At 43.5% G+C, this 23,079-nt stretch overlaps 3 protein-coding genes across 7 annotated transcripts in view; 1 reads left to right on the top strand and 2 right to left on the bottom strand.

Annotated features, from left to right (window-relative positions):
- Positions 1-126: 126 nt before the first annotated feature.
- Positions 127-8,752, bottom strand: wdr6 (WD repeat domain 6). 4 transcript variants are annotated; one of them, XM_061780542.1, is made up of 7 exons: positions 8,662-8,752; positions 7,382-7,480; positions 6,289-6,450; positions 3,415-6,091; positions 3,256-3,333; positions 1,932-2,048; positions 127-1,548 (listed from the first exon to the last, which is right to left on the bottom strand). In XM_061780542.1, exons 2-7 carry the CDS (start codon positions 7,449-7,451, stop codon positions 654-656), a joined length of 3,999 nt encoding a protein of 1,332 aa, XP_061636526.1. In that variant the 5' UTR covers positions 7,452-7,480; positions 8,662-8,752; the 3' UTR covers positions 127-653. The 4 variants fall into 4 exon arrangements, with proteins under 4 accessions (XP_061636526.1, XP_061636514.1, XP_061636530.1 ...); XM_061780530.1 differs by lacking the exon at positions 8,662-8,752 and adding an exon at positions 7,961-8,109; XM_061780546.1 differs by lacking the exons at positions 1,932-2,048; positions 8,662-8,752 and adding an exon at positions 7,961-8,109.
- Positions 8,670-18,454, top strand: LOC133481362 (uncharacterized). 2 transcript variants are annotated; one of them, XM_061780601.1, is made up of 4 exons: positions 8,670-8,927; positions 11,829-11,881; positions 11,972-12,140; positions 14,239-18,454. In XM_061780601.1, exons 1-4 carry the CDS (start codon positions 8,723-8,725, stop codon positions 14,556-14,558), a joined length of 747 nt encoding a protein of 248 aa, XP_061636585.1. In that variant the 5' UTR covers positions 8,670-8,722; the 3' UTR covers positions 14,559-18,454. The 2 variants fall into 2 exon arrangements, with proteins under 2 accessions (XP_061636585.1, XP_061636576.1); XM_061780592.1 differs by having other exon boundaries at positions 11,826-11,881.
- celsr3 (cadherin, EGF LAG seven-pass G-type receptor 3) overlaps positions 18,188-23,079 on the bottom strand; it is a 96,968-nt gene continuing 92,076 nt past the window's right edge. Inside the window, exon 37 of the mRNA XM_061780518.1 lies at positions 18,188-22,369. Within this exon, the coding sequence (XP_061636502.1) occupies positions 22,342-22,369 (28 nt within the window). The 3' untranslated portion in view covers positions 18,188-22,341. The remainder of the gene's footprint in view (positions 22,370-23,079) is intronic.

Raw genomic sequence — 23,079 nt, 5'->3', positions numbered from 1 at the left:
GTAAACCCCTTACATTTTTCATTCTTTGTTATATTGCAGACATTTGTTCACATAATTTAAGTTCATTTTTTTCCTCATTAATGTACGTACACACCGCAACCCATATTGACAGGAAAAAAAACGTAATTGTTGAAATTTTTGCTGATTTATTAAAAAAGAAAAACTGAAATATCACACAGCCATAAGTATTCAGACCCTTTGCTGTGACACTCATATATTGAACTCGGCTGCTGTCCATTTCTTCTGATCATCCTTAAGATGGTTCATTGGAGTGCAGCTCTGTTTGATTATGGTCATTGGACTTAATTAGGAACGCCACGCCACTGTCTATATAAGACCTTACAGCTCACAGTGCATGTCAGAGCAAATGAGAATCATGAGGTCAAAGGAACTGCCTGAAGAAATGTGGCAAGGCACAGATCTGGCCAAGGTTACAAAAACATTTCTGTTGCACTTAAGGTTCCTAAGAGCACAGTGGCCTCCAGAATCCTGAAATGGAAGACGTTTGGGTCGATCAGAACCCTTCCTAGAAAATGTCATTTGTGACATGATTGAACGAGCCACTTTTTGTTGCACTTATGTTAATTTTCTGTTTAAAGCTACTGTGTGTCGTTGTCCTTCTAACCTTTCCTCCTTTCATTTGTCCTAATGTCTTAATCGTCTTTATTTTTTATTCGCAGTAGCTGGAAGCCTTGCCCGCAGACCAACACCCATCCCGTTATTTCCTGACCTAACCTTTTCTCACAGGATGTTTTCAAAGCAATTTCAGTGATCGGGTCATTTTCATCTTGGTCATCAGTCTGCATTTCCTCTCGATGCTCTGTCTCTTTGTCCAAAATTGAGTCACATGTCTTTTCCTGTGACCCATCAGCAACTTCTTGTTCCTGACAGCCTCGCCACCCAGCCTTCTGCTCAATTTGTTCCAAGCGTGTCTGACCTTCTGTCTTTCCAGAAACAACAACCTTGTCAGCCACAGACCCGGTCTTCCTCCTACCATCTTTCACCACCATCACCTGCTCCTCCCACACTGCGAGTCCTGCAGCATCGGCAACATGGGAGCACAGCACCCCTCTGTGGTTGATGGCAGTACTGCAGAGCTCCCAAAAGCAAACCCTCTGATCGGAAGAGGCGGTGACTATCAAGCCAGGTCTCAGGAGCTTAAGGGCGGTCAGAGGAGCCGCATGTGCCAAAGGGATATTCAACTTGGAGAGGAGATGCAGACTAAGATGGGTTTGTGGTTTGTCCTGTGTAAAGCCCCCACTCCTGCCATTATACTCCAGGTAGTCCACCCTGATGGTGGAAACCGTCAGCTGCCCGTCATCCCCTCCGCTCGGAACGGTTACCAGGCAACCGCCGTCTTGATGCCCTTGTGTCTGAGCCCAAACGGCCAATGTGTTGACACCACTTTGGTGGGCGGAAATGGTGAGGCACGGGATCGGTGGAGTTGGAACACGACCTGGAGAGCCGGAGGTTGAGGAAGAGGCTGCTCGGGTCAGATCCCACACTGCAATTTTGCCATCAGTTGCAGCACTGAATAGGAGCTTATGCCTGCAGAAAAGTACAAATATTAGTCAACGTGATTTATTTTTTATTTTTTTATTTTCAGGATGTCAAATATACTGAAGACTTAAAGTCACACTAAATACAGTGTTTCCTCATACAGTGACCATAGGCGGTGTACAGTTGAACACAAAAAAAGAAACTGCACACATTCATTCATTTTACTACTATATGTACATGTACATGTCGCGCACACACATTTTCTCTACCGCTTATCCTCACTAGGGTCGTGGGCATGCGGAAGCCTATCCCACCTGACTCTAGGCGAGAGGCAGGGTACACACTGAACAAGTCGCTAGGCAATCGCAGGGTTTAAAAGTAAAGTTTAACTCAAAACAATCAAGTGTGAAAGACAGAAACTACATTCTCACCTGTCGCCTTTTCCATCCTCCAGGCTGCAGGTAGCGATACTAAGCACACACCGCTGGTGGTAAAACGTCTCCCACAACAGATCTATTTGGCGTTTAACTTCACTGACTGAGAACAATCTAGAAAAGTGGGGGGTGGTGTGGGGTGGGGTGGGACATAATTAAACTGCTATCTATTCAAAACAATTATGAGGAAAAAGAAGAAAAAAAAGGGCCACTCTAAAAGGTGCCAGCCTCGGCCATGTTTTTAACACCTTGGATATCAATGAGTGAATAGCTAGATACCATCTAGGACTTAAATAGCTATAAAGGAGGAGTCATCCAGAGCTAGAAAGGAATATGTTATAAAAACTGACAATGTGAATTTCTTTAAAAAAAAATAAAAAATAAATAAATACTCTGTTGAAATTGCGCGATCGAGATCAGATCCGGATGAACCTTGATTAGACATTACAGCTTTTGAGCCAACGTTAAACATAACATAATGTGTTATGATTTGATAAAAATTTTATATGCTTTGATATAGCCAAAAATACTGACCAAAATTACATTTTTAATTCATCCATCCATCCATTTTCTGAGCCGCTTATCCTCACAAGGGTCGCAGGAGTGCCGGAGCCAATCCCAGCTATCATCGGGCACGAGGCGGGGTACACCCTGAACTGGTTGCCAGCCAATCGCAGGGCACATATAAACAAACAACCATTCGCACTCACATTCACACCTACGGGCAATTTAGAGTCTTCAATCAACCTACCATGCATGTTTTGGGGATGTGGGAGGAAACCCACGCAGGCATGGGGAGAACATGCAAACTCCACACAGGCGGGGCCGGGGATTGAACCTCGAACCTCAAAACTGTGAGGCAGTCGTCCACCGTTCCGCCTACATTTTTAATTCTCAAGTATAATCATTATTATGGGCCATGAATTTCCAAAGTTACTGTTTCTGAAAAAATACATAGTAAAGCGCATTATTATTTTGTACCAAAGATGTCAGATTAAAGTTATTTACTTCAATTCCTGAACAAAAAAAAACAGTTTTAGTCATTGAATTTGATGCTTGATTAATTTATGACTTCTTATAGAAGCCCAAACGAGGCTACAAAAAAGTGAATTTAGTTTAAAATAAAATTACTCCCTTTCCTGTTCAAAATGGTAAAATGCAGAGAGCGCAGAAACTGATATTGAAAGAGTCCCCATTAAAACACTTTGTGATGCTGGGTGGTCTCTTGAAGCAAATGCTTTCTTGTTTTTATGACAAGGGTTGTAATAAATGTGTTAAGCACTGTATATGTGGAGTGTACATTTGATGCAACATCACTAACCTGACAGCCCCATCACTGCAGGCAAGAGCCACAACAACAGCATCTTTGCTGTGCTCCACCACTGCCATCGACATGTATCTGAAAACACACAGCCATGATGGAAAGTTATTAAAAGTATTTATATTTATGCTAATACTCCAGATCAGTCTTCTGACTTGCCTTGTTTCTGGGTCCATTTTGACCATCTTGTGTCTGTTCCGCCTCCTCTCCCAGTGTTCGTCCAATCGGTGACTGGCTACCTGCACCACCTGGCAGCTGGGGGTCAGTCTGTGCTTGTCCCAACCAATCCAGAGTCGGTAACACTGTATCTGAGCCCGCCCGCTGGCTGATATCAGCAGGGCAGAGAGGGACTGGGATTCAGTAGGAAAGCTCTGTCCGACCCGATGAGTTAGCGCCTCCATTGTGCGAACACTTGAGATGTGGTCGGTAATAACGGAGAGAACTTTGACACCACCAGAGTTAGGATGTACGGCCAGAACAGTTAAGCTTGTGTCTTCCCCACCCGTCACTATTATTTCCCACTGTGCCTTAACTTGGACCCCATCTGGCCCCAATATTCCTGCTATGTTTCCTATAGTATATCTTGGAACCCAAATGCTCCCCAGCCGGCAAACACACCCGATCCCCCTCCCGTGGATGCCCTCTCTCAGGATCCATCCTTCATTCCTTGCTCCCCTGCCTCCTGAGGTTGGTGACTCTCGGGGGGGCTCAGAAGCCAGGACAGACCCCTTCTTGATGAAGACCAGAGCTCCGTATCCGGGCCAAACCGCTGTGTGGTTTGGCCAGAAACTCCAAGAGCGATGGCCCCCACCACAAGGCACCGCTAATAGCTTCTCCTGCCTCAATGGGTCCCAAACCACAAACTGGGTGGCATGAAAGCCAAAGATGACAAACCGGGCTTCCGTTCCCTTGTTCTCCATCTTAAACCAGTTTTCTTGGTCCTCGGGCCTTTCTGTTAAAGACTCCCGTATCGTATTTTGGCTTTCAAATTCATTTATAGTTCCATTCTCTGCAGAATTGTTAGGTTCCAAGATCAAAGCCCTCTCCAGCCATTCCATACCTTTGCAAGCCCGTTGGACTCTCAGCACCTCCAGATGAAGGATGCCCTCATCACTTCCTTCAAGTGTTTCTTTCGGTTTGTAATGTACTCTAAAAATACGTACACAGCCATCCCTTCCAGTGCTGTAGAGAAGTCCCTGATATTCAGAGATTGATGTGACACCCTGTTTTCCATGCACCCCAAACAAGCAACTTTGCGGAGACAAGGTCAAGCCATTGTGTCCCTGTGGCCTCTCTTTCATTGTTATATCAATTTCATGAGGTTTTCCACATGCTTGCATACAGTCAGTTGTCTCATCCACATACCCCTTCTTTGGGTCTTCCTGAAACAAAAGCAGGGACCCTCTTCGATCCCCGCACACCCATAGAGTCCCCACTGGCTTGGTGGGGAGGCGTACTGCAGCCGTCAGCCAACGTTTGGCACAAGCAGGTAGGACAAAGGAAGGGAGGCATTTCACCCCGAGAACCAAAGCACGTATTTCATTTAATCTCACATCAATACACCAGCGATAGACTTGTCCGTCAGCACCTGACGCTAGTAAATATACATATTCTTCTCCCTGTTGCCAAGTAAGACTGTGAATCTTTCCTGATCCAGCTTGGAGGACAGTCCCATTGTGCGGATCAGAGATGTGAAAAACCTTTAAGGCTCCACTGAGGCTCCCAACAGCACATAAATTAGCTCGACTTGGTGAATCTTTCACTCTAACACCCACTGTTTCCATCACACAGTAGGACTGAAACTCAGGAGAACCTTGCCATACCAACTCCCAGTGGGCGTCTCTATTTCGGTAAACAATTCCTTGCTCAGTACAAACCAAAATGCTACACTGCCTCCACTTTTTATTGTCAGCTTCGCTGTCTACAACACAAACCACCTTTGGCGTACCTTGACCAGAAAATTCCAAGTCTGTTGTCGTCTCTGTTACGGAGTCTTCTTCTTCATTGTCCTGAACCTTCCACAACCTCAAACCTCCATCTGCTCCTCCAGTTGCCACCCATCTCCCTGGGTCATCTCCTCTTCCCGTACTAACCGCCAGTGCCCGAATCCCACCTGCTCGATGTCCCTTCAAGGTGCGAAGCACTGTCCCAACTCCAACCCAGTCCCAAATTAAGCAAGTCCCATCTTCCCCTGCGCTAAACACTTTCCTTAGGGAGAGGCACACAGAGAAGACCCTTGCCTGGTGTCCAAAAAGTACCCTTAAGCAAGTTGGGTTCAAATCTCCACAGTTCCCTCCAGAGCCCCCTAGAGCACCGACAGCCCACACCCTGACACTGCGGTCATCTGAAGCTGATGCCAGCCATCCTTTCTCCTGGAGGTAAGAGATGCTGAAGATAACACCAGTGTGTCCCAGCAAACGCCTTTCCACTGGTGCTTTGTTATCACTTTCTCCTCCTCCAGGCTTCCAGAGAACCAGCTGGTTAAAAACAGTCCCTCCTACGAGAACAGTATCTGCCCAGGTTTTGTGCACCACAAGGAGTGCAGAGTACAGCAGACACCCTTCCAGACACGAGCACTGAGCCAAGGCGGTCCCTGAGCTGATGTCCAGGAGAAGGGCACCATTATGGGCAACGGCCACACAAACGAGAGTCTGTTTGTCTTCATATAGCCAGCGGATATCCAGGACCCAGTCTCGAAGCGCTATAATGGGACTCAGTATCTCCAAGCGTGCATGTTCCACAGCAGGGACATCCAAATTAAGCCTCACTAGCCTGACTGCCTTCCCGCCAAACACAGCCAGGTCATAGTAGTTGGGTTCAGTGGTGGATCTCAGGCCTGGGGATTGAAGGAAGGGGGGTTAGGGTTATCAGTTTAAGTGATGAAAATAAAGTACAAAACAATACGCCACAGCACTTTATGAAGACTAAATACATGGTACAGACAGACCAAGAACAACAGCGCTCCACCAGTGGGCATCCAAATCCGTGATGACACGGTGAATGTTAAATGAAACAACATCGACTCAAGCTTACTTTTGGTTTCCCTGTAACTTTCTGTGAATGAAGTTTGTGGTGGATCAGTTGAAAAGACTCTTGGCCTTATCCCGTGTATGCGGTGTTGTTGAAGCACAGGCACTGAGGTGCATGCTTTAGGTGCAGGCTGAAGAGTGTAGACAGTCAACACTGGACCTTCGCCTGTCAAGAAATATGAGAGAAGACTATTAAGACTACACTTGCGTTGCAGAAACATTTAACATATTTTGGGATTTTATAATGTACTACGGTTAAATGTATAGGGTTAACAGGGGTTTACATCAACAGGAAGAAAATACTGATTTGCGGAAACTCAATATGTGTTCTACTTCAATGATTGTGGGTCTAAACTGTTGTTACCCTGGGACATTGAGACACTAAGATTTTCCTATTGTCGCTATGTTAGGACCCACTTTTATAGAAGTTAATAACAATAAAGAACATTTAAAATAGCCCCTGATAACAATCCACATGTTCAATGTGCATTTCAGAGCACCTTTTTAAGAAACTGAGGATGAACAGCATAACTGCAAGAGGAAATTAAGGGGAAAAAGGAAAATGTGTTATTGGTTTTGGGTCCATCTAAAGACCCTGGGAGAAGCTGTTTAAATATGGCTGGAAGTTGCATTTGAACTGGGCTGGTTTTCTTTTCGCTGTGAACCGATATTGTATATGTTTGTGTCCTGACAAAAGCATACATCTAGCCAGGGCGTTCTCCAGTAAGAGGCTGAGCTGCACTGTATTTGTTTGCAGAGTAGATGCGTGGCTAGTGCGAGAGGCAGTTACACTTCCTTTCTTCCCACAGTACATTCCAAGTAGAAACTAGAGCTATACCGATATATACGATTACTTTTACACCCCTAGTAATAATATATCTGACACAAGCTGCTCAAACTGTTTTATCAAGATAAGTCTCAATAACCTGCGCTAATGCACTAATAAAGTCATAAAATCAGAAAATATTGTTATAAAAAAAAATTCTAGGCCATAAATACAAAACATTAATTCGTGAAAAACAGTAAGTAAGGCGCTGTGATCCACTTTTGGGTTAGGAAACACTGTTCTCCTTCATCCCAAAGCCCTTCCAGCCTACCTGTCAGTAGAAATGTATTCTGAAGGAACTCCAGAGCTGTGACTGGGACTACTAATGCTGCTGTCTCCATGTCTCAGGGATCGGGTCCTTCAAAGACACCTTCATGGAACATTTGTTGGTTACACAAGGTAAAAGCAGAAATAAAGTGAGTGGGACACGGGAATTTACTATTATAAAGACACTGTCATCCTGCTCTGGTCTACTATACATATGTTAGAGTTTATGTGGACTATAAAAAGTGACGTTTACACTTTGCATCATACACACACAATATCCTGAGAATAAAGACGGTTCAAAACATCTCCATTTTCAAGTTTTCAACGTGATTCTGTTCCGTCTATAGGTATTAAGAAACTAGATACACCACTGTGCAATAGTTCTCGGCTTACCAACGTGCTTACGTGTCGGCGACATAGATGGGGGCAACGTTAACATCGAATGCAAAGCATGGACATTGAAAATAAATCGCAACTTGCTTTTTTTCTCGACCTATTTTCATGACGTTTAATTTTAGTCGTTGCCAAAGCGTGTGCATTTAATACAGAATATTGTTTTTAAAATATCCCCCGAAACATTTACCTATGAAAGGTTATTCCCAGTTCCATTATTGTTCCATCTTACGGCGTTGTGTGCAACTGAGTGCATTTTAATGTGCACGCATCCTACTTCGGTTTTCTAGGCATTCACACACATGGAATGAGCGGACGTTTTGCCCCACTAGCTCCTCGTATTCGTAAACACGCAGATTAAAAGGGGCGTGTCGTATCTACTTAAAAGTATTTATACCGATGGTACGTCTTCCGTTCCGGGCAGGCTTCTGACCAATCAGAATTCCCATATGGCTTTCTTGTTTATGATTGGCTGATAACAGTCTATCTCTATTTTAGTTGGACACAATACGTCACGTGTAAGAATTCAGCAGGGTTGTGATGCTTTTACTGATATTTGGTTAAAATGGGATAATCCAAGATCTCCACAACGCGGCACGTTCCTACGAAACACAACGTTGTATTTTTGTGTGTGCATTCGTTGCTAATTTAACATTCAACTCGAGGAACAAATCCATAGTTTTATTACCAGAGAAATTAGACGTCACGATGATGTGACTTTTAACCTCTCAAAGAAGTGAGTCATGCGAGTAGTGGAAATACTGATTAGTATTCAAGTGCCCGGTATTGGTTCAACATTAATGCGGGGTTTTATAAAACTGCACAAATATTAAACGAATTGCGTAGTGAAGCAGTTAAAGATGCCCCTTTTCCGAGTGGACTTGAACGCACCGGTAGAAGGTGAGGTTTTGTGGTATAGCGGTCCAGCTAACTTGTCCCTCCAGCCTCCAGCATGCCTGGGAAGTGCAAATTCCAGGAGTCGTGGCTCTCCAAGGACGCCTACAAAGAGTGGCTGGTTAAGGACACCCAGGACATTCACTTCGCCCGATGTAGGGCCTGTTGTAAATCCATTAAACTTCAGACGATGGGCGAGGCAGCTCTCACCAGCCACGCTGGGGGAGCTGGCCACAAAGCGGCGGTGCGCAAGCTTGTGGAAGGTAGAGGAGCTTTACATGTCAAACTAGGAAACAGACGAGGGGAAAAAACAACAACAACAAAACTGTGTTACACTTTGCTGCTTGCTACCTTCGCCCAGTAACAAGACCACGCGCAGCTAGCTTTGTTATTGTTGGCATAGGCCAACAAGAAACTGCTAAATGAAGGCTACATACATACAAAATACTACATTGAGGAAGTTTCAGTTATTGTTATTCATCTCAGAAAATGGGGTTTGAATGTGTCAATGAAAAATTCACATACATTAGGCAGTGCTTGTTGATGCATCACAACAGATACAGATAATAATACAGATATTATTGTAGTGGTAATGCATTTGAAGGAAGCACTTGCCATGCAAGTACATTTTAACACAGTTGTCTGTGAGATGCTTTGGTCAAAATGTGCAAGAATCGAGAATTAGCCAACTATTATAGCTATTCACGAATTAAACTATTCGCAGTCTGTTCTGTGGAACCTATCATTTAACATCCTAAGCAGTGACGTGCGGTCAGGTTCATGATTGGTGAGGCACTGACAGTCACGTGACGTCTGGACTTCTATGAAGCTCAACTCAACAGTGCCACCTACTGGTTGTGGCACCGTACATACCAGACTCCATTGTGCACTTTTAGTGGCTTTTCTGGTCAATAAGAAAGACTTAAATGTCACACACTTTCATTAAATATATTAGACAGTCTGTTAAACGTCAGTAAGTGCAGTGATAAAACGTATATTATTGGCGATGTCATGAGGAAACGCCAATGTCTGTTGTGTGAATCCACGGACCAATCACAGCCTGCCTGAATGGCTGTGTGCGTGGTCTCTTGAAGCATCATGGGAGCGATGACTCGACGTGACTCGTTACTGCACTTCCTATGCATTTGAACTGGAATTATGAAAATTCAGCCATTGAAATTATTGGATTGAAAAAGAAAATCAATGTAAAGCACAGACCATAGAACTAAAATGGAACAATTTAATGTAACCATGAGGTTTTTTTTTTACTATTCACATGCAGTGGAAAGGAAAGACCACCAGGGGGGAGTGAGGCTCTGCCTCACTTGCCTTCCCTGACCGCACGTCACTGATCCTAAGATGCCACAAGTTGCCACCAAAGTCGTGGTGGAAAAGAAAGTCGTAATTGGTGTCGGGGAAGTTTTGTTTAAGTGATACATCTCAACTGACAACTAAGAACTTTATATGTCAGGGAGGAGCTAAGTTTAGTCTGGATTGTTAGTGGAAGTTACAGAGAGTCTTCACTGCATGTTTTTTGGGGAAAATCAAATCCTTTGTTAGCCATTTCTTTTTGAGGGTATTTTGTTGAAGTGTTTTGGGACCATAGTTTTTTTTTTATATATGTTTACTGTTTATAAAGTATTATGATGGGCAATAATAAACACTTTTAGAGGCAGTTTTGATCATTACTTGAGTTATTTATTTTTTTTCTTCTGTCTGTGTGTGTGCGATTTGCAGCAAGGCTCGGTTGTGTGAAAAGTCATTCAGCCCCACATTCTGCAGGGCCAATGGTGAGGCTGGCTTTTGTTAGCTTGACAACCAGTAAGCTGGTGTTCCTGCCTAAGTTTGGCTCGTGTGGTGGCGCGTGTTTGCGGTTGGCTGTGCGCTACTACTGAGCAAGTGCCACTTATCAGAAGCTAACGCGTGCATCTCTGCTTACTTTTTATGAAGACGCACTGTCCAAAGTAACCAATATCCCCCTGACACAAAGACTGCTAATACTAATCTGCTGCTCTGCTTACCTTTTGTGTGACTTCAGAGGCATATTTGGTCCTGGAAATGTTGGTCCACTTCCAAATTGTATAGGACTTAAGGGGGATTTGACTTCAGACTGTAATCATTCTTTTATCATCATCATCTAATAGTATATATATTTACAGTATTTAAATCATCCTGTCAAATTATTTTGATATGAATCAATTCTTCAATAATTGAAGTCTTTGTATTATGTACATTTCACCTCAAAATGACTGCATTAATATTATTATTTGATAAGATCCATCATATACAGCACAAACACACATAAATGGATTATTAGGAAACTGATGTTAGTGTGAAATGAATCTACACTATATTTCTCACAGTAAAGAATAACCTTGTTACGCTAGGAATATAAAAGCTAACAATATGCAATATATTCAGTAATTAATCCATCCATCCATTTTCTATACCGATTGTCCTCGATAGGGTCGTGAGTGACTTGTACACAATGCTACCCATTTAGTAATTAATATTATTCATTCATGGTTGATTAGTGACACAATGATAAAGTAAAGAAATAAATATATATGCCAATAATACAAAACTAGAACTATTTCATAGTCATTATTAAATATATTACAGTGAGAAATAAAATGTATATACAAATAATTAAAACTAAATATAAACAATATCTTGGCGGCACAGTTAGAGTGCTGGTTAGAGTGTCTGCCTCATAGTTCTGAGGACCGGGGTTCAATCCCCGGCCCCGCCTGTGTGCAGTTTGCATGTTCTCCCCGTGCCTGCGTGGGTTTTCTCCGGCCACCCCGGTTTCCTCCCACATCCCAAAAGACATTCATGGTAGGTTAATTGACAACTCTAAATTGCCTGTAGGTGTGAATGTGAGTGTGAATGGTTATTTGTTTGTATGTGCCCTGCGATTGGCTGGCAACTAGTTCAGGGTGTACCCAGCCTCCTGCCTGATGATAGCTGGGATAGGCTCCAGCACTCCCGGGACCCTTGTGAGGATAAGCGGTTCAGATAATGGGTGGATGGATAAACAATATCTTAAGTAAGGAATAACAACACAAGACGATTTCTGATAAGGGCATTTTGTACCTGCTCTGACCACTAACAACACAAACACATTTTGTCTGCACTCCCTCCCCTCTTGTTTTGTCAAGCAGGCAACTTGAGGACAATAAATGTTGCTGGGCAGATGAATGGCAGCTTGAGTCGGGTAATTATGTTTAAACAATTGCCTTAAACAACAGCAGTATATGAAGTAGTACTATTTCACCTGGAAATAAGACCTTGGCGTGATCCACAGGCTGAAGACAGCAAGGACCACGTGGCTATCTGCCTGCAGCGTCACGACCTGGACAAGCTACCGGGCAACGACTGGGCGGATCTGCAACACAGCCCCGCGTCAAATTCAAGTCCCCACAATGCCGAGCTGCCGGACGCATCCTTTCCAACTGCCTACTTCACTGCGGCAGGTAGATAAAAAGTCACTGCGACACCAAATTTCAAATTTACATAGATCCACTATCATACAAAAGTAGGAAGAGAAGAAATGAAAACGCAAAGAGACACATCATCTACAATCTCTAACTTTATCCATCACTATAAAACCCAGCAGAACCCAGCTCCTCCTTGAAGCCGTCACCTTATCGTGGTGGAGGGGTTTGTGTGTCCCAATGATCCGAGGAGCTAAGTTGTCTGGGGCTTCACGCCCCTGGTAGGGTCACCCATTGGTAACAGGTCCTAGGTGAGGGACCTAAGCAAAGCACTGCTCCAAAAACCCCTATGATGAAAGAAACAAATGGATGTAGGTTTCCCTTGCCCGGACGAGGGTCACAGGGGCCCCCTCTGGAGCCAGGCCTGGAGGTGGGGCTCAAAGGCAAGCGCCTGGTGGCCGGCCCTGCACCCATGGGGTCCGGCTGGGCACAGCCCGAAAGGGTAATGTGGTCCCTCCTTCCCATGGGGTCACCACCTGTGGGAGGGGCCATAAGGGTCGGGTGCAGTGCGAGCTGGGCGGTGGCCGAAGGCAGAGACCTTGGCGATCTGATCCCCGGCTACAGAAGCTGGCTCTAGGGACGTGGAAAGTCACCTCTCTGGAAGGGAAGGAGCCCGAGCTGGTGTGTGAGATCGAGAAGTTCCGAATTGGGAGGAACGGCCCCCCCGATCAGAACCTGAGCAGTGTCCTGTTATTGGACTTCTGTGCTCATCATGGATTGTCCATAACAAACACCATGTTCAAGCATAAGGGCGTCCACACATGCACTTGGCACCAGGACACCCTAGGTCGCAGTTCGATGATGGACTTTGTGGTCGTGTCATCGGACTTGCGGCCGCATGTCTTGGACACTCGGGTGAAGAGAGGGGCGGACCTGTCAACTGACGTTGTGGGGCTGTCCTGGTTGACACGCCTCTGCAACATCGCGTGGACATCGGGGACAGTGCCTCTGCATTGGCAGACTGGGGTGGTGGTCCCCCTTTTTAAGAAGGGGGACTGGAGAGTGTGTTCCAACTACAGGGGGATCACACTCCTCAGCCTCCCTGGGAAGGTCTATTGAGGGGTGCTGGAGAGGAGGGTCCGTCGGGAAGTTGAATCTCAGATTCAGGAGGAGCAGTGTGGTTTTCATCCTGGCCGTGGAACAGTGGACCAGCTCCTCACCCTCGGCAGGGTCCTCGAGGGTGCATGGGAGTTCGCCCAACCAGTCTACATGTGTTTTGTGGACTTGGAGAAGGCGCCCTGTGGGGCGTGCTTCGGGAGTATGGGGTACCGTATCCCCTGATACGGGCTGTTCGGCCCCTGTACGACCGGAGTCAGAGTTTGGTCCGCATATCCGGCAGTAAGTCGGACTAGTTTCCAGTGATGGTTGGACGCCGCCAAGGCTGCCCTTTGTCACCAATTCTGTTCATAACTTTTATGGACAGAATTTCTAGGCGCAGCCGAGGCGTACAGTGGGTCCGGTTTGGTGGCCTCAGTATTGCATCTCTGCTTTTTGCAGATGATGTGGTTCTGCTGGCTTCATCAGGCCGTGATCTCCAACTCTCACTGAAGCGGTTCGCAGCACAGTGTGAAGCGGCTGGGATGAGAATCAACACCTTCAAATCTGAGACCATGGTCCTCAGTCGGAAAAGGGTGGCGTGCCCTCTCCAGGTCGGGGATGAGATCCTGCCCCTAGTGGAGGAGTTCAAGTATCTTGGTTTCTTGTTCACGAGTGAGGGAAGAATGGAACGGGAGATCAACAGGCGAATCGGTGCAGCGTCTGCAGTGATGCAGACTTTGTATCAGTCCGTTGTGGTAAAGAAGGAGCTAAGCCGAAAGGCGAAGCTCTCAATTTACCGGTCGATCTATGTTCCTACACTCACCCACAGCTCGTGACCGAAAGAACAAGATCCCGGATACAAGCGGCCGAAATGAGTTTCCTCCGCAGGGTGTCCGGGCTTGGGACTGATTCATGCACTTCACTTTGTTCCTTCCTAAAATTGTTTTGAAATAAAACAACTATAAACTATTCAGCATCGCAGAAGGGCAGGGGCCCCAATGCTTTTGTTTGTATGTTGAATACTTGTCCCATTCCACAGGCACCTCCGGCTTTCTCAGCCAGCGTGTCGTTTCGTCGGCAGGCGTCCGCACCCACGATGCAGTTGATCACCAGCAGAGGGCAGAAGTCCTGGAGCAGCAGCAACACATGAGGCTGCTGGAGTGGGAGAACAGGATGAAGGTGCTGGCGTGGGAGCAGGAGCTGGTGAGGGAGAAGATGCGAGCCGCTCGCCAGAAGGTGAAAGCCTTCAGGATGAAGAAGAATTACTACAAGGCAAAGCTGAAGAGGATGGGAGAACCTGTGCCGCCGTCCTCCCCCGGCAGCAGCGATGAAGAAAGAGGCCCCGATCCCACAGGATGAGCGGAGTTTGTACTTTTAGCCTATTAGCACTTGTCCCAATGCCACTGAACTATTCTCACACATGGTTTTCTACCTAAATCCTTATTGATTGTCTGTCACCTCATTAGCCTCTCCTGCACATGAAGAACATTTGCAAGTGTAGAACAAGGTACGACATTAGGCCCACTTCTTTTTTTTTTGGTTACTCTTTAAGTGAGCTCCAAGGCACCAATTAACAGTATTTGTCAGCATTCGATGTCTCACCACAGACAGATTTATAACTTTAAATCCCAGCTGACATTTAAGTAAGAGGCAGGGTACTCCCGACTGGTCACCAGTCAATCGCTGGGTACACAAAGACAAACAACCATTCACAGCTACTGTATGGTATGGCAGATGTGCTAAGCACTCGGTCACTTTGCTGCCCGGGGTCAAATCGATGTGTATCAATCCTGACGTCGGCACCCACGAAGAACTTAAAATAATTGAAATCACCATATTTATCTAGATTCATGGATACATATTTTGGAATCTGACGCTGACGCCGTACAGTTCAGAATTCGACTGTAATTTTCATGTGTAACTTAGTTCTAAACTCTTATGGCAGTTAATGTTAAACTATTACTCCAAACATTGCCTTTTGTGACAGTTTGACCCTGGAGCTTTTTCTATTTCTATTATTAAATAATGCTAAGATATGAACTGTTGTCTGCGGAGGAACAAAAACGATGTGACGTCATGCCAATAAGCTCGCTAATGCTAGCTTCTTTTTAAGGTTTGAGCAAAATACAGTGCCGTGAAAAGGTACTGGCCCCCTCCTCCAATTCTTATATTTTTGCCTAGCTTCCCCACTTTAATGTTTAAGATAATCAAACAAATGTAAATAGACAAATATAACCCAAGTGAACTTAAAATGCCCTTTGTAAATGGTGATTTCATTTATTAAGGAAAGAAAACTATTCAAAGTTACCTATATATAGTGTAAATATAAGAATTTTAGAAGGGAGCAATACTTTTTCACAGCACTGTATCTACGTCACTAGCGAAGTTCTCCGCTCCCGAGCCAGCGCTGTCAACGTAACGAACACGTGCTCTCATAAGTGGGTCTTCTACACTGAGGTAACCAATCATAGGAATGGGGGCAGTCTTAACCAAATACGGACCAAAGCGGATACAAACTGTGGTCAAACAGAAGTAGCTGTCAGAGGGGCCTTTTCTGGACATTCTTATGACAAAACCAAGGTTTTTTTTTTTTTTTTAAATGAATTGACACTTTTATACCAAGTCCATGTTAGAGAGTCATTCTATGGCGGTCTAAATAGCCAAAATATGGAACCTTTAAAGCATGAGTTACTGTTATTATTAGCTAGTGTAATGGGCTGAAAGGAATCTTTTGTTTACCAATTTTGCTCTTAAGGGCATCAAACTGCTTGCACTAATGCTGTTGAATCCAAGCTACCAAGTGTTCTCTTTGATCTCCCTTGACATCGCACAGCCACAAAGGACATTGAACTGCTTTTCAAGTTTTATATTGTGTTTGATATTTTGTCATGTGTGACTACAGCATTCACATCATATTTGCTTCTGCAGTCGATCTACAAATAGAAGTTCGTATGAGCATGTATAACTTTTAAATCTACTAAAAACAACACCTGAATGTAATGAATAAACATTCAGTGCCATGAAAAAGTATTGGACCCCTTCTCAAATTCTTATATTTTTTCAGTCTCCCCACTTTGTTTAAGATCATCAAACAAATGTAAATATGAGACAAATATAACCTCAACTTAAAATGCTGTGTTAAATGGTGATTTCATTTACGAAGGGGGGAAAAAAGCTATTCAGTTACCTGGCCCTGTGTGAAAAAATAATTGGCCCTCTAAACGTAATAACTGGTTGGGCCATCCTCAGCAGTAACAACTGAAAGTTTTCTATAACTGGCAATGAGTCTTTCACATCTCTGGGGAGATATTTTGGCCTACTTTTCCAAGCAGAATTGTTTGCATTCAGCAAAAATTGAGGGTTTTCGAGCATTTTTAAGGTCATGCCACTGCTTTTCGATTGGATTCAAGTCTGGATTTTGACTGAACCACTCCAAAGCCTTCACTTTGTTTGTTTAAGCTATTCAGAAGTTGACTTGCTGGTGTGATTTTGATCGTTGTCCTGCAGCAGAACCTAAGTCACTTAAGGTCACAAACTGATGGCTGAACATTCTCCTTCAGGATTTTTTGTTAAAGAGCAGAATTCATGGTTACATCCATCACAGCAAGTTGTCCAGGTCCTGAAGGAGCTAAGCAGCCCAAGACAATCACACTACCACCACCATGTTTGACTGTTGGTATGATGTTCTTTTTCTGAAATGCTGTGCTACATTTACACCAGATTTAGCACACCTTCCAAAAAGCTCAACTTTCATCTCGTCCATCCATATATTATCCCAAAAGACTTGGGAATCATTCAGATGTTTTGTTCCCCCCCAAAATGTACTTTTTGGGCAGCAGTGGCTTTCGCCTTGGAACTCTGCCATGGATGCCATTTTTGCCCATCCATCCATTTTCTGAGCCGCTTCTCCTCACTAGGGTCGCGGGCGTGCCGTAGCCTATCCCAGCTATCATCGGGCAGGAGGCGGGGTACACCCTGAACTGGTTGCCATTTTTTCCCAGTCTCTTCCTTATTGTTGTGTCATGAACACTGACCTTAACTGAGTCAAGGGAGGCCTGCAGTTCTTTACAAGTTGTCCTGAGTTTCTTTGTGGCCTGATGAGTCATTGCTATTGTCTTGGGGTAATCTTTGTAGGCCGGCCACTCCTGGGAAGATTTACCTCTGTTCCATGTTATCTACACGTAAGAGTAATGGCTCTCCCAATGGTTCGCTGGAATCCAAAAAGCTTTAGAAATGGCTTTTGTAACCCTTTCCAGACTGAAAAATGTCAATTACTTTATTTCTCAACTGTTCTGGAATTTCTTTCGATCGTGTTATTTTGTTGCAGCTTTTTTTCTTTTGTCTGACTTGATTTTGTCGGGACACATTGTGTTTAAGTGATTTCTTGATTAAGGACTGTAGGTAATCAGGCTTGATGATTATGATGTGATCAGTGAAAATTAACCAAATATTCTGAATAGCCACAATTCATGATTTCACAAGGCAGGTAATTACTTTTTCACACAGCGCCAGGTAACTGAATACTTTTTTTTTTTCTTAATAAATGAAATCAGCATTTAAAAAACATTTTATGTTCACTTGGGTTATATTTGTCTAATATTTACATTTGTTTGATCTTAAACATTAAAGTGGGGAAACTATGCAAAAATAAGAATTTGAGAAGGGGGCCAATACTTTTTCACGGCACAGTACCTGACATGGTCAGAAGGAAGCTCATACCTTGACCCAGTTTGCCTTTACCGTTTTAATATTGACGAGACAAATTCACCCATTTAAAGACATACTCACCGTAAAGGGATGTGCTCACATTCACAGACCTGAGCCCTCCTTTTCAGATTTCAGGCAATGTACAGTATTCATATAATGCCCCAAAATGGATCAGTGATTCGACAAAAAATATATATATTTTTTCCTCCTTTCAGCTACTGTAGATTTGATTGAAGTTGATCCTCAAGTGTTGGACAAGCACACACAATAAAACAGGCATGTAGGAAGGAATACATTTGTTTTTTAATGTCCAACATATCGCTTGTATCCGTGGTAACATGAACTGTCATGGTTGCATGCTGCAAATCCCTTGCTGAGCGCAGGGAATGAGGCATCCCATCATAAATACAAATGCAACACAAACATCGCCATTCATCATATTGCAACATTCTTGTTTCTTTCCTTGACATTCCCTTCTCGATTCAACCACTTTCCCTCCTTGCTGTAATTGTGTGATGCTGAACGTTGCATTAAAACAAATCATATGATTCGGTGTCAACCTTGGATCTGTATGAAGTCAAGACGGAGGAGAATATTATGAGGATAGGTTTGCATCACAGCTGCACAAAGTAATATACATTTTTTTAAACCCAGTCATTAACAAAAGGTTTAATTTTGCATGAATGCAAAATGTGAATTTTATGCCATGAGTCCTTTTCATGATTTGACTTGGGAGTTTTAATTCCAGGTGTAAATAAAGACAGGGTTGGGCAATTTTGTTCGCGAAAGACATCACGGGTGGGAAAAAGTTACAGATAATCCTAGAAATTGACCTCAGTTTGAGAGCAGTGTGAGTGAACTATCAATGGATTTAAGTCTATTTGGATTCAAGTGAAGTGGAGATGAGCAGATAAAAGAGTGGCAATTGATTCAAATACAAGTGGAACCTCAAAGTCCAAAGCCCCTCTAAAGTCTATTAGGAAAAAATATTCTTCAAAAGTCGCACAAAATCTTTAAGCATTCATGCATGATACCACATGAGATGTCAGCAAATATTGTCAGTCTGGCTCAGTTGCACTTTTTTCAGTGATACAACAAATGACTGCAAATGGTGCAAATGTGGACCGTAGGGAGTCCCCGGACCTCAATTTGAGAACCAGTTCTAACAGACTTGGGTTTTGATATTTTTCGTGGGTCAAAATACTTCCGCGTCACACAGCATAGACACAAGCAAAACAGGGCTCACAGATGTGCACTCGTGTGTGAAATTTTGCATTTCATCCTCATAAATTTAATTTGCAGTTTAAAAAAAAAAAAAAGTTATTCTTTATCCATTAGACACGCGGCCTCTAAATATGTGGTTTCTGAATGTTTGAGTTGTCTTGTGTTGACGTCTGAGTGTTGCGTTTCCTCCAGCAGGAGTGAGAAGGCAAGCAGCTGTTGTGATTGAACAGAGCTGCACCTCAAAAGCACAGAGACATGACTGACATTTGGTGCAAAATGCTGCTGTGGTGCTGCAGAATTCACAAGGTGGGAGAATTAATTGGCCTTCACTCAGCAGTTTAAGCTGGAGGAAAGTCGTCTTTCTCACTCACGCCGGCGAGGAACTCTTCATCAATACTCTCGTTAAATCGTTGGCAGCGGCCGACCTATTCATACTGAGAGGCCAAATACAAGTCCACTTGTTTACACTAAACTTGGGGATTTCTATGGCAGTTACTAGTGATTTTGAATTCAGGGCAAACGTCCAGCAGGTGGTGAAAAGTAGCGCAAGATGATGTAATTCAGATTTTAAAAGTATCTCAAAATCCCTCTAGAGCTTGGTTTAAAGTTTATGCTGCCTTTTCTTGTCCTTTCGCTGTTGTGTGGTGCAGAAGGCCCCAGGCTTCACTTGCCGTCTGGCTAAAATTGCATTTCAGTTCTGGAGGTTTATTATGACAATATGTGATATCGCCATGTGATGTAATATGACATTTCGGCGGATATGGGGTGGGGAGGGAGAGCATAAGGGGGCGCTGTGTTCGAAAATGTAGGACTACGTTGTCACGGACACGAGAAGGCATGCTCAGTCACCACCATAGTTACAGTATTGAATTTTTCATCTGATTGTTTAATATATATGAACTACAAATTTTGAAATACAAATATTTATTGTAATTAGGACTTTACTACTGCGTTAGTGATAGACTATATTTCAACTGCTTTGGTACTGTACAAATCCGGGTTACGTCGCCACTGTAGGAAATGAACTCTGTCGTAAACCCTTGTTCTGTAGTTTGCTCGGTATGTAGACGACCACAAATGGAGGTTTGTTTCATGCAGAAGTTGGTGTAAAAACATGAATTCATTGATTCAAAGATCCAGCCATCCATCCATTTCCTTTACCGCTTTATCCTCACTAGGGCCGCGGGGGTGCTGGAGCCAATCCCAGCTAGCTTCGGGGGAGAGGCGGGGTACACCCTCAACTGGTCGCCAGCCAATCGCAGGGCACACGAAACAAACAACCATTCGCACTCACAATCACACCTACGGGCAATTTAGAGACTCCAATCAACCTTGATTGAAAGATCATTGTCAAATCCGATTACTTTATTAATGAAATTATTTTATGGCCGTACATTGAAAAAAATATAGAATAATAATCCTTCTCATTGGCAGTAATCCACAACGAAATTCAGATTCATTGAAAATTAATTATCTATCAAACTAACCCATCCATTGATGAGGTGGGTGGAAACTTGTCGTGACAATGATTGATTTAGCCAATCAGATCGTTTATCCCGCCAACCCGAAAAGACCATTGCATAATTTTGAATAAATAAATACTTAAATATAATGCAGATTATATTTCAGAATTCAATTAATGAATGGCGTTTTTGATATATTAATTAATCTTTTAATTCATGATTTATATTCTCACATTCACACATAAGGACAATTTAGAGTCTTCAATTAAGATGTTTTTGGACTGCTAATTAATATTTATGCCCTGCAGTTGACTGGCTGTTCACTCTCTCGAACCCAAGCTGGGAAATGCTCCAGCTCCCCCGTGACTCTGAAGTGGTTAGGCAGTACACTACAGAAAGGATTGATGAATGTTTTCATTTGCTATTTCATCACCATCATATTTTTTTTGGATAGCACGTTTAAATAATCCTGCATTAAAAATATTAAACTGATCAAAACAGCAGCACAGTGGTGAGCATGTGTGCCTAGGAGTTCTGAGGTTTGGGGTTCAGATTTTGCCTCCATCTTTCCCGTGTGGCGCATGTTCTCATTGTGCTTGCGTGGGTTTACTTGCTGCATTCTGGCTTCCTCCCACAATGAAGACTCTAAATTGTCCAAAAGTGCGAATGTGAGTGTGACTGTGAATGGTTGTATTTCTATGTGTGCCCTGTGGTTGGCTTGTAACCAGTCCAGGGTGTGCCCTGCCTCTCGCCGATAGGCTCCAGCTCACCCGTGACCCTGACCCTGACCCTAATGAGGATGGAAAATGGATGGTTGATTTAATACTAATTTACACCTCACAACTGGCACAATTGCTGGTGAATCCAATGACTCAATACAGTTTAGCGGCAGTTTTCCCTTTGGCTTGCATGTGTCTGTGCTGTCTCTTGAGGCAGGTTGAGTTGTTATGCAAAAACAGTAAATCATCTTAAAACGGTTGTGGCTTAATGAAGAGAGGCAGACTGGTGTCAACCTTCACCCACTGAGGATATGGTGCCGTGCATGCACGGACACGGTCCAGGCACGGAAGGTAGACAGACGACAAGGTCACATTCATTTAACGCTGGAACTTGAATCACAAAACATCACAATCTCATGACAAGTTATGACGGAGCTTTAATGGTCAAACCCTGAAACCTCGAGTGGCACCCTCAACGTCGTCGTACTTGTTATAATCATCTCGTTCCGTTCAAATCTCTTCATTTACAATAATAACGGCCCTCTATTTACACATTACCCATCGCTAGGTTGATGGGTTTCCTCCAACCTGGTCTTGTGGTTTTTTGAGATCTCATCAGATGTTTTTGTTGGGCCCTTTGCCATTTCCACGCACATTGATGAGAAATGTTTTGCGTGTGTGTGTGTGATTTAAATACAGCTCACTCACACCAACTTCACTCACACGGACATTACAAAAAAGAAAACATCACAAGAGACATCTTTGTCTCCAATGTAAAAGATACAAAATGTATAAAACTGTTTGAGTATGTACAGTCTTTTCCCCCTTTTAAATGAATTCCGTCGACATCTGACTGAGTGTGATAGTTTGTAAACAGTTTTTGTCCGCTGGACCGTCCAAGTTAGCAATGCATCCTCTTATTTTTTCACACGATATCACCTGTGTCCAAAGCTGTATTTTAGTCCTCAGATGCCTCGCTCGTTCACCTTGTCCTCAGAATGCATAAAGGAATACAGAGGCTGCCTGTCATCAAGACTGTCCTTCGCCTCTGTTGGCTCTGAGATGGAGAAAAGGGAAACATAATTTTAATTGCAAATAGTTTTATATTTATAATATGTTTGTACTTATAGAGCTCAAAATGAGGAGACAAGGACATGCATACAATTAGAAAAATCTGGTCTGTTCATTTCCTTAAAAATGACCAATGAATGCTGAGTGATGCTGTCACCAAGCACGTGCTACATTTTCTACAGACAGAAATAAATGGATTATAATGCTTCAATTTAAATCCATCATAACATAATGACATCTCACAATTGGACAGTACATCGATGTAATTCATCCCAGCCAATATAAAACAGCAATGTCTAAATAGAATTTTTCTGTACAACTTACAACAATTCTCTTATGGGTCATGTAAGCTGGAGCCTATCCCAGCTGACTATAGGTGAGAGGCGGGGTACACCCTGGACTGGTTGCCAGTCAATCACAGGGCACAAGGATTTAACAGTCACACTAATGGACGATCTAGAGTCACATGCATGTGTTTGGAATGTGGGAGAAAGCCCTGGGTACCTAAAGAAAATCCAAACAAACACGGGGACAACATGCCAACTCCACACAGGAAGGCTGGAGCTGAGATTCGAACGCAAACCTCAAAACTGTGAGGCCATCGTGCTGCCATGCCTTAAGTGTATTCAACTTTTATGTCATTATAAATAATTTGAAAAGGTCAGAAAACTCAAACATTTACGACGATAAAAGAAA

Source organism: Phyllopteryx taeniolatus, chromosome 1, assembly GCF_024500385.1.
Source record: "Phyllopteryx taeniolatus isolate TA_2022b chromosome 1, UOR_Ptae_1.2, whole genome shotgun sequence".
In the NCBI taxonomy this organism is placed as follows: Eukaryota; Metazoa; Chordata; class Actinopteri; order Syngnathiformes; family Syngnathidae; genus Phyllopteryx; species Phyllopteryx taeniolatus.
This window is presented reverse-complemented; position numbering and strand designations above follow the sequence as displayed.

What these genes read in the sequence shown, in the direction of transcription:
- wdr6 (XM_061780542.1), bottom strand. Translation starts at nt 7,451, where the DNA reads ATGGAGACAGCAGCATTAGTAGTCCCAGTCACAGCTCTGGAGTTCCTT. An exon ending in TGCAGTGATGGGGCTGTCAG is followed by an intron (nt 2,049 to 3,255) that starts GTTAGTGATGTT and finishes CCACTTTTCTAG; the next exon opens with ATTGTTCTCAGTCAGTGAAG. An exon ending in GAGGATGGAAAAGGCGACAG is followed by an intron (nt 1,549 to 1,931) that starts GTGAGAATGTAG and finishes ACTTTTCTGCAG; the next exon opens with GCATAAGCTCCTATTCAGTG.
- LOC133481362 (XM_061780592.1), top strand. Translation starts at nt 8,723, where the DNA reads ATGCCTGGGAAGTGCAAATTCCAGGAGTCGTGGCTCTCCAAGGACGCC. An exon ending in TGAATGGCAGCTTGAGTCGG is followed by an intron (nt 11,882 to 11,971) that starts GTAATTATGTTT and finishes CGTGATCCACAG; the next exon opens with GCTGAAGACAGCAAGGACCA. An exon ending in TGCCTACTTCACTGCGGCAG is followed by an intron (nt 12,141 to 14,238) that starts GTAGATAAAAAG and finishes CCCATTCCACAG; the next exon opens with GCACCTCCGGCTTTCTCAGC.